Source organism: Zootoca vivipara, chromosome 2, assembly GCF_965207765.1.
Source record: "Zootoca vivipara chromosome 2, rZooViv2.hap1.1, whole genome shotgun sequence".
NCBI classification, from domain to species: Eukaryota; Metazoa; Chordata; class Lepidosauria; order Squamata; family Lacertidae; genus Zootoca; species Zootoca vivipara.
Genome location: NC_142584.1, coordinates 121,274,208 through 121,285,279, shown reverse-complemented (window position 1 = coordinate 121,285,279; position 11,072 = coordinate 121,274,208). Strand labels below are relative to the sequence as shown.

Below are 11,072 nucleotides of genomic sequence, written 5' to 3'. Positions count from 1 at the left end.
GGCTGGCTCTCCCCTTCCTTTCCCCCTTCTCCCCACTGCCCCTTTGAAGAGCCATAGCATCACAGAATCTGAGAACTAGAAGGGGCTGAAGAGTCATCTAGACCAGGCATAGGGAACCTTGGCTCTCCAGATGTTTTGGAACTACAACTCCCATGATCCCTGAACACTGGCCCTGTTAGCTAGGGATCATGGGAGTTGTAGTTCCAAAACATCTGGAGAGCCAAGGTTGCCTATGCCTGATCTAGACCAACCCCCTGCAAGGCAGGCATCTCAGCTCAAGCATCCAGGACAGATGGCCCCCCAACCTCTGCTCAAAAACCTCTCCTGGGAGTCTGTTCTCCTGCCAAGCAGCTCTTGCTCTCAGAGAGGGTTTCCAAATGCTTAGTCAGAATCTCCTTTCTTGCAACTTGAAGCCCTTGGTTGGAGTCAGACCCTACAGCCTAGAATAGAGGTATATTTTTTTGTTGCTGCTTCACCCTGTGGACTCATGTTAAGCTAGGGGTCCACCAAGACCCCTAGATCCTTTTCACATGTCCTGCTAGTAAGCCAGGTGTCCCACATCCTCTCTTTGTGCAGGACCTGACTTTTATTTGTCCCTGTTGAAATTCATTGTGTTACTCATTTTGTTATGCAAGGAGGTGCCCCAGCGGAGCTGCTATTCCTGTTACAGGAAATCTCAGGGGAGCATTAATAGGGCAAGTTGCACCCAAATTCTCTGTCCTGATCCTCCCGAGTGGTGGATCTATGGCTGGGCAGGATCTGTCCCACCTCAGACTGCAGAGGAGGCAGCTCACAGAATGGACTGCTCTCCAGTGCACCCCTTTTCCCAGGGGAAGAGATGTCCAGCCGGACCCTCCTCCCTCCTGACTTGGTTTGCCTCCCCAAGTGGTGGAATCAATGTGTCCCAGAAAACGGGGTCTTCCTTGCAGGCTGAAGTGGTGCAGTGCAGATACAGGCTAAACCCTGGGCCCATATCTATATTTTACACCTTTCCCCCCTTCTCCTCCTCTGCCAACCTGCTCCTCTTCTGGGAATGTGAATGGCGGCCCCTCCCCCTCCCCTCCCCCCTCCAAACCTCCCTGCCTCTCTAGGAAGCGGAGCTTACTGACCCTTGGGGAGAAATGAATGACACCTCCCTCCCAGAAGACACAAATATCCTCTTTCCAAACCAGCTCTGTTATCCTCTTTTTCCTGATAATCTCCCAGGTTAAATCTCCCGAGAGACGATGGGGAAGGAGACCCCCCCCCCAAAAAAGTCCTCCGGGGCAGGAAGGGGCCACAGCTTACATCTCCCCCTTCCTCTCTTTTAATCCTCTGCAGGTGTTACAGGAATTTTTACAATTAGGGGGGGGAGTTGCCCCTCCAGCAGGCAGTCTGCTCCCCCCCTTCATTCACACACCCAATGTCTCCTCCAAGCCCCACATAAGGAAATGGCTCCCAAGGGGGGGATCTTGGGACATGAGGGAGGGCAGCCCTGATCCCTAAAGCGGGAGCCCAGGTATTGCCTGAGGGAGCATCCTGACACCTGAGTGCCAGACAGGGAGCAATAGCAAAACCAGATCAGTACAAAAGGGGTGATTAACTTGGTTGGGAAACAGGGACATGTAAATATCTCTTTTGTATACTTAATGGGTGTATGGTGGAGGTCAAGGGAAAAGGGGGGCAAGCCTTGATGCTCAGGTTTCTGCACCCAGACCCTCCCAACATGGGATGTATGCAGGAGTGTAATTTTAGGGGTGTTGTGGGTCTCTTTGAAAAAGTCGTCTGTTGGTCGTCTATTTCAGTGTATCTGAAGAAGTGTGCATGCACACAAAAGCTTATACCAAGAACAAACTTAGTTGGTCTCTAAGGTGCTACTGAACATTTTTTAAACTTTTTATATCTATTTCGACTGCGTCAGACCAACACGGCTACCTACCTGAATTTGTAAAACTGATTAAAGTGGGAGCCATCCTTTGTTCTGGGCTTCTTCCAGCTTCTCCCATGTGGTGGGTGGAAGTCCTGTTGCAAGAGTCTTTTCAATAAAGACCAGGCCTACTGGCTGCTGTTTCGCTCCGCAATTCCTGGCTGGTGTCTTGGTTTGGTTATCCAAGTGAGCGCAAGGATTTTCCTATAACACAGGGGAGGGGGCCGGATCTGGTCATTTTTACACCCATTTCACAACGTGGGGGAGACAGGGCCGTGGCGTAGGGTGTCTGCATTACAACAGCCCTGTAAAGTAGACCGGATTTGTGGGACTTGGAACAGTAACTGACAACAACCCTAAAGGGTAGCCCAGAGTCCTTCTTTTCTTTTCTTTTCTTTGTTTCAAATAATTTTTATTCATTTTCAGTTAATACAAAATACAAAAATGCAAGAACAAAAACCACAAAAACAAATGAAAAAGAAAAATGCAAAGAGATAAAAACAACTACAGAACATAAAAGTGTATTAGTTGGTCTTTAAGGTGCTACTGAATGATTTTTTAAAAATTTTGTATGAACACGAATAACACTTGTTTGTTTATGTTTCCTGTTTTCTTTTCACAAGCAGAGATACAGGTAATGCGTAAGCGTGGTGCCAGCTCCCTAAAAAAGATCAATAACTTTGTGAGGGCCCCCCCTTAATAAAAGGTCAACAACTCTGGGAAACGGGGCGGGGGGGGGGCTTAAGACAGCCCTGACAACAACAACAAAAACAACAACAAATATTTACATGTCCCTTTTTCATTAAACCCAGGTTGGCACCATCCATTCGTTCTGCCAGGGTTCCAGTTCATTGTCAACAAGATTAAACAGATGCATGTTGGGCCAAAAAAATATTAATTTCACATAGAGGCTGATGGGGAGGAGCAAGACCTTGGGGGTCATGTTAGGTAACTCAGGGAAGATGTTGACCCCGTGTGCAGTGGCTTGAAAAAAAATCCAAATCCCACGCTGGGGATGTTTAGGGAAGCGATTGGAAACACACCCACCACTATCCTAATGGTGTCGTGGAGATCTAGGGTGTGAACACATTTGGAGTACTGTGCACAGTTCAGTATTTGGGACCTTTTAGTTTGGAGAGAAGACGAGGAAGGAGGGACTGACCAGATAGCAGGGAGAAAGAGGATAGAGAAAAGCCCCCCCCCTTCATAAAACAAGAACTCATGGAATCCAATGAAGCAGGAATGGTGGAAGAATTAGGAGAGCGGAAAGAGGGGTCTCCCCCCTCCTCTGCATCCAGCCAGTCCATGATGGCAACAACAACAATAATATAATTACATCAATAATATGCATTGTGCTCTGCTGCCAGGAGGACTCTGTCGGATCATGTCCAATTTCAAAGGTGGAGGGAGGCTTTCCACCCTCAGGGCCCAGAGGTGGATTTGAAGGAAGTTGACCCTTAGCACACTCGGTTTGGGACCTGCCTGAACCTCCTTCCACATTATACTCATTTAGCTCAGCGTTTCTCAACCGCTGTTCCGCGGCACACTAGTGTGCCGCAAGACTCTGTCTGGTGTGCCGCCACGTGCGGCGATGAGAAGGGCGATTTGCAGCTCAGCCAGGCGGCAAGCCACGTCCTGGTACACATGGCTGTTGCGAAAGTTGCCGTCCAGGGCGCTCTGCACGTCCGCCTCCCCCCCAGATCTCCAGCAGAGCCCAAGTCTCCAGGTCCGACCACAGGAAGCCACGCGTGTTCGTGATCATCCTGGCGGAGGCGGCCCGCCCGCCCGGGCGGCCGCGATCGGACGGGAAGGGGCGATCAATGTCAGGCAGGCGGGGGCCAGCCGCCCGCCCGCCTCGCCGCAGCCCCTCCTCCCGCAGCTCCCCCTCTCAGGGTCCCCGGCAAGGCGGCAGTTGTGGCAGCCGAGATCCCATCCCTTCTCTCGCCGCCGGCGCCTCACGCGCCCCGCTCTCCGCTTCTAGTCCACCAACCGAAACTTTCCACACGCAACGAACGGGGCCGCCGCCGCCGGCCTGACGGGCCTGGCTTTCCTCAGCCTCGTCTGCAGCTGTCGCTCCCTCGCCTCAGGCGGCGGGAGCTCGGTGGTGGTGGTGGCGGCAGAGGGGGCTGCGCTTCGAGGCCGGAGGCCGCGGGGCATGGAGAAGAAGCGGTGGCTGTTGAGAAGGCGGGCGCCAAGGCTGAGCAGCACCGGCGCGGCCTCTTTCCTCTCTCCGCTCGCTCCCCGGCGGGCCGAAGCCGGCCCGGCGTCAGCAGCGCGCATTGCGCTCCAGCTGCCCCCTCCCCTTTGTGTGTGCGCACACTCACATCCATCCACACACACGCCAGTCGCCCAGGTTCACACACAAAGCAGCGAGGGTGTCTGTCGCACAACTTCAGTGGTGGTGGGAAGAGGGGGTAGGAAGGCGAGAACAATAGGCAACGGTCTCCTCCCGAGGAAAAGGCATCGCGTACCTATAGGGCGGCACAGAGTTGGTGTGCCTCGTGATTCTTTTCATGGAACAAGTGTGCCGTGGCCCAAAAAAGGTTGAGAAACACTGATTTAGCTAATGCAGCAGCTAAAAAAGCCAATGCAAAGTACTACACTTGGGCAAAAAAAATGAAAGGCACAAATACAGGATGGGAGACACCTGGCTTGAGAGCAGTACATGTGAAAAGGATCTAGGAGTCTTGGTAGACCACAAACTTGACATGAGTCAGCAGTGTGATGCAGCAGCTAAAAAAGCCAATGCAATTCTGGGCTGCATCAATAGGAGTATAGCATCCAGATCAAGGGAAGTAATAGTACCACTGTATTCTGCTCTGGTCAGACCTCACCTGGAGTACTGTGTCCAGTTCTGGGCACCACAGTTCAAGAAGGATACTGACGAGCTGGAACGTGTCCAGAGGAGGGCAACCAAAATGGTCAAAGGCCTGGAAACGATGCCTTATGAGGAACGGCTTAGGGAGCTGGGTATGTTTAGCCTGAAGAAGAGAAGGTTAAGGGGCGATATGATAGCCATGTTCAAAAATATAAAAGGATGTCATATAGAGGAGGGAGAAAGGTTGTTTTCTGCTGCTCCAGAGAAGCGGACACGGAGCAATGGATTCAAACTACAAGAAAGAAGATTCCACCTAAACATTAGGAAGAACTTTTTAGCTGCAGCATCACGCCATTGACTCTTGTCAAGTTTGTGGTCTACCAAGACTCCTAGATCCTTTTCACATGTACTGCTCTCAAGCCTGGTGTCACCCATCCTGTATTTGTGCCTTTCATTTTTTAATTTTTATTTTGCCCAACTGTAGTACTTTACATTTCTCCCTGTTAAAATTCATCTTGTTTGCTTTGGCCCAGTTGTCTAATCTGTTAAGGTCATTCTGAAGTGTGATCCTGTCCTCTGGGGTACTATCCACCCCTCCCAATTTAGTGTCATTTGCAAACCTGATCAGGATGCCCTCAAGCCCATCATCCAAGTCATTGATAAAGATGTTGAATAAGATTGGGCCCAAGACAGAACCCTGTGGCACCCCACTAGTCACTACTCTCCAGGATGAGGAGGAGCCATTGATGAGCACCCTTTGGGTTCGGTCAGCCAGCCAGTTACAAATCCACGGAATGGTAGCATTGTCTGGCCCACATTTTACCAGCTTCTTTACAAGAATATCATGGGGCACCTTGTCAAAGGCCTTGCTGAAATCAAGATAGGCTACATCCACAGCGTTCCCTTCATCTACCAGGCTTGTAATTCTGTCAAAAAAGGAGATCAGATTAGTCTGACATGACTTATTTTTCAGAAACCCATGCTGACTTTTAGTAATCACAGAGTTTCTTTCTAGGTGCTCACAGACTGTTTGCTTAATGATCTGCTCTAGAATCTTTCCTGGTATTGATGTCAGGCTGACTGGGCGGTAATTGTTTGGCTCCTCTCTTTCCCCCTTTTTGAAAATAGGGATAACATTTGCCCTCCTTCAGTCTGCTGGAACTTTGCCTGTTCTCCAGGAATTCTCAAAGATTACTGCCAGTGGTTCTGAAATCACCTCTGCCAGTTCTTTTAATACTCTTGGATGTAGTTCATCTGGCCCTGGAGACGTGAATACATCTAAAGTAGCCAAGTATTCTTGTACTACCTCCTTACCTGTTCGGGGCTGTGTTTCCCCCGCTGAATCATCTAACCAACTCTGCTTTCCAAAGCAACACCTCCAGTCTCAGCTCCACTTTGTGCAACTCTCCATTCCCAGATACAAACATTTCCAACTCCCTCCCCCAAACACCAAAACCAGCTCACTCTCTGTCCATCCTAATTCAAAAGCAACACTCCAAACTCACAAACTCCCCATCTCTATCTAACAGTACATTAAACACTATATGTGAAATGTTACCCTCATTATTTAAAAACATGTCTAGACAATGTTACATACAAACAACAAAAGCTCACATACACTGCATGCCTTTAAAATGGATTTCCTGTTATTGATGTGAAAGAAAGTGTAAAGTAGGAGAGAAACAGGTTCTACACTCTAAAAAGAGTTCCATACTAACCAAAGCAGATTCCCTACTCCTATTTAAACCGTTTCTTTTCTTTGAGTTAATTGATGGCCTGTTGAGTTTCCACTCTTACAGCTCTTACCCCTCAGAGTCTTTTGATGGTTTGTAAGACTTCCACTACAACTGAACCTCTGTCCACTTTCCTAACACTTCTATGGTTTCTCCACTGTGTGAGTTTGTTGATGTTTTGTAAGAACTCCACTTGTACTGAAGCTCTTTCCACACTCCATGCATTGAAATGGTTTCTCCATTCTGTGAGTCCATTGATGGTATCTAAGATGTCCACTCTGACTGAAGTTCTTCCCACATTCCATACATTTAAATGGTTTCTCCCCCGTGTGAATCAGATGATGGTTTCTAAGGTGTCCACTCTCAGTGAAGCTCTTTCCACACTCCATACATTTAAATGGTTTCTCCCCCGTGTGAATCAGACGATGGTTTGCAAGGTGGCTACTCCGACTGAAGCTCTTTCCACAATCCATACATTTAAATGGTTTATCTCCTGTGTGAATATGATGATGGTTTGTAAGGAGTCCACTCCGACTGAAGCTCTTTCCACACTCCATGCATTTAAATGGTTTCTCACCTGTGTGAGTCCGTTGATGAATTCTAAGTTGTCCACTATCAGTGAAGTTCTTTCCACACTCCATGCATTTAAATGGTTTCTCACCTGTGTGAGTCCGTTGATGAATTCTAAGTGTTCCACTATCAGTGAAGCTCTTCCCACACTCCATACATTTAAATGGTTTCTCCCCTGTGTGAGTCCGTTGATGAATTCTAAGGGTTCCATTGTGACTGAAGCACTTTTCACACTCCATGCATTTAAATGGTTTCTCCCCTGTGTGAGTCCGTTGATGAGTTCTCAGGGTTCCATTGTGACTGAAGCTCTTTCCACATTCAATGCATTTAAATGGTTTCTCACCTGTGTGAGTCCGTTGATGAATTCTAAGTTTTCCACTATCAGTGAAGCTCTTCCCACATTCCATACATTTAAATGGTTTCTCCCCCGTGTGTGTCCATTGATGTTTTCTTAGTGTTCCACTATCAATGAAGTTCTTTCCACACTCCATGCATTTAAATGGTTTCTCCCCCGTGTGAGTTCGTTGATGTCTTCTAAATTTTCCACTATCACTGAAGCTCTTTCCACATTCCATGCATTTAAATGGTTTCTCACCTGTGTGAGTTCGTTGATGAATTCTAAGTTTTCCACTCTCAGTGAAGCTCTTTCCACACTCCATGCATTTAAATGGTTTCTCCCCCGTGTGAGTTCGTTGATGAATTCTAAGTTTTCCACTCTCAGTGAAGCTCTTTCCACACTCCATGCATTTAAATGGTTTCTCCCCTGTGTGAGTCCATTGATGAATTCTAAGTTTTCCACTCTCAGCGAAACTTTTTCCACATTCCATGCATTTAAATGGTTTCTCTTCCGTGTGAGTCCATTGATGTTTTCTTAGTGTTCCACTATAAGTGAAGCTCTTTCCGCACTCCATACATTTAAATGGTTTCTCCCCCGTGTGAGTCCGTTGATGTTTCCTTAGTGTTCCACTGTCAATGTAGCTCTTTCCACACTCCATACATTTAAATGGTTTCTCCCCCGTGTGAGTCCGTTGATGACTTCTAAGTACTTGTTTAGAAGTGAAGCCCTTTCCACACTCCGTACATTTAAATGGTTTCTCCCGCATGTGAGTCCGTTGATGACTTCTAAGTACTCGATTATCAGTGAAACTCTTTCGGCATTCCAGACATTTAAATGGTTTTTCCCCTGTGTGAGTTCGAAGGTGAAAATTCAGGCTTCCACTCCTACTGAAACTCTTTCCACACTCCATACATTTAAATGATTTTCCCCCCATGTGAGTCAGTTGATGACTTCTAAGCGCTTGATTAGCATTGAAGCTCCTTCCACACTCAATACATTTAAAAGGTTTTCCCCCTGTGTGAATCCGTTGATGGTTTCTAAGGTGTCCACTCTCAGTGAAGCTCTTTCCACACTCCATACATTTAAATGGTTTCTCGCCTGTGTGAGTCCGTTGGTGTTTTCTTAGTGTTCCACTGTGACTGAAGCTCTTTCCACACTCCATACATTTAAATGGTTTCTCCCCAGTATGAGTTTGATGATGTGAATACAGGTTTCCACTCCGACTAAAGCTCTTGCCACATTCCATGCATATAAATGGTTTCTCTCCTGTGTGAGTCCGTTGATGTTTTCTTAGTGCTCCACTATAAGTGAAGCTCTTCCCACAGTCCTTACATCTAAATGGTTTTTCCCCTGTGTGATTTTGATGATGGATTCTAAGTGTTCCTCTATCAATGAAGCTCTTTCCACACTCCATGCATTTAAATGGTTTCTCTCCTGTGTGAATCTGTTGATGTTTTCTAAGGCTTCCACTTCTATAGAAGCTTTTTCCACACTCCATGCATTTAAATGGTTTCTCCCCTGTGTGAATCTGTTTATGCTTTCTAAGTGTTCCACTGTCACTGAAACTCTTTCCACACTCCATACATTTATAGGGTTTCTCCCCTGTGTGAATCCGTTGATGGATTCTAAGTGTTCCACTTCTACTGAAGCTCTTCTCACACTCTATACATTTAAATGGTTTCTCTTGTGTGTGAGTCTGCTGATGTTTTCTTAGTGTTCCACTGTCAGTGAAGCTCTTCCCACATTCCATATTTTCAAATTGTTTCTCCTTTCTCTTTTCACACTCCATGCATTCCAACAATTTAATCGTTATTCCCATTGGGCATGGCCCCCCAGAACTCTGACTGCCCTCTCCATTGTCTGCTTTGGAAGGCGAAGGGGGGAAGAAATACTTTTTGTTTTCTACAAAGAAAAGAAAGGAATATTACACACATCAATTAGCACCTGCTCTTATCTTAACATCTCCTACATTCTCTCCTATCCTCCATATGTTCCACATTTTTAGGAAATGCAAATAAATGAATGTCAGATAATGGTAATTCATCCTCGCTTTTCATAACCCTTAATCAATGTTAATGAAGCAGCATTATCTCAGAATAAGATTGAGCTGTAGGGTTTACTTTTTAAATACAGTGGAACCTCAGGTTAAGTACTTAATTGGTTCCGGAAGTCTGTACTTAACCTGATGCGTACTTAACCTGAAGCGAACTTTCAGTTCAGAATTTAAAGTAATGGATGGTTCCAGACTATGAAAAGCGCCCCGTAAAACAGCAACTTAATACTAATTTTACTATCTAACGAGACTATTGATCCATAAAATGAAGGCAATAATCAATGTACTGGAGTATAGAACAAATAACACTATTGTAGATTTTAAAAAATTAATGTTTACAGTGGTACCTCAGGTTAAGTACTTAATGGGTTCCAGGGTGCCATTTGCACCCCGAAAAGTACTTAATCTGAACGACAATAGCACGCGTGCGTGAAGTGCCGATAGAGCATGGCAGAACCCGGAAGTAAACACTTCCGTGTCCGTGGAGTACTTACGGTAACCTGAAAGTACTCAACCTGAAGCGTACTGAACCCGAGGTATCACTGTAATGTGGTTTCTCACAGGAAAGGGAGCTGCTCTATGTCCATAAACCTGCCCACTATTCATCAGGGTCCTAAGTTCACCTTGAAGTTCTTCATCATCTGCACAATAATCCCCCACCCCTTAGGCCACATTTTGTCCCCTTCGGCCTCTAGATCTTTATTAATCACCTGCACACTCCCTTTGGCCTCTGGAGGTGCATATTGACCATTTTGGGAGACCCATATATAAGCCTAGTGACAAGGCTTGGTGCTTTTGGTTGGCTGAAGGAGTGCTCAGGTAGGAGAATGTTCTTGGGGTTGGACCTCCATCTCTCAGCCTTGCATCATTGCATGGAGAGAGCTGGAGATGCAGAAGGAAAGCAGCTGGAGCCTGACTGCTGGGAATCCCAGATTAAAATGCCCACCCCAATTACTATTGGTAATAATTATATGCCGCCGAGTCTCGCACCTGCCTCCTGCCACTGGCCTATCTTAGTGGAGAATCCCAGCTCAAGCCTCTCTCACTGTTCTTCCCCCTTTGCTCCTACTGGAAACTATTTATTAAATTTGTATATTTATCCTCATCTGAAGATCACAATATAAAAATATCTGTGATGCTGAAAAGGTGAATATTAAAGGTGAAGAATACAGATTGTGGGAAAGAAAAGGAAGAAGATTACTCTGGAGAAAGGAAGTGAAACCAGTGATGTTTCCGCCTGAGTGTAAACAAGAAACCAGTCTTCAAATCAGTTTCATATTCCATGACTATCTTAGTGGAGATTCCCTGTCCAGGCCTCTCTCACTGTTCTTCCTCATTTGTACTGGCTGGGCAAGGGCTTCTGGATATACTATCTCTGGTCCTACTGGGAATTATTTAGTAAATTTGTATATCGCTCTGCATCTGATAATCACAAGATAAAAATATGCACGACACTGAAAAATGTGAATATTAAAGGTGAATAACACTGATTGTGGGAAAGAAAAGAAAGAAGATAACTCTGGATACAGGAAGTATTTCTCAAATACGATTGTGACTCAGAATCTTAACCAAACTTTATTTTGGAATATCAACTGGACCTCTTTCAAATAGGAGCCAGACATCTTTTGGGATTTCATCCAGACACACCTTTAGTG

At 46.2% G+C, this 11,072-nt stretch overlaps 2 protein-coding genes across 2 annotated transcripts in view; one reads left to right on the top strand and one right to left on the bottom strand.

The window, feature by feature from the left end:
* Nucleotides 1-11,072, top strand: part of RXRB (retinoid X receptor beta) — a 371,934-nt gene that overhangs the window by 105,979 nt on the left and 254,883 nt on the right. The window lies entirely within an intron of this gene.
* On the bottom strand, nt 2,488-9,545 carry LOC118078846 (uncharacterized). The gene has a single exon (XM_060271121.2). The coding sequence runs from the start codon at nt 9,181-9,183 to the stop codon at nt 6,601-6,603; it is 2,583 nt and encodes an 860-aa protein (XP_060127104.1). The 5' UTR covers nt 9,184-9,545; the 3' UTR covers nt 2,488-6,600.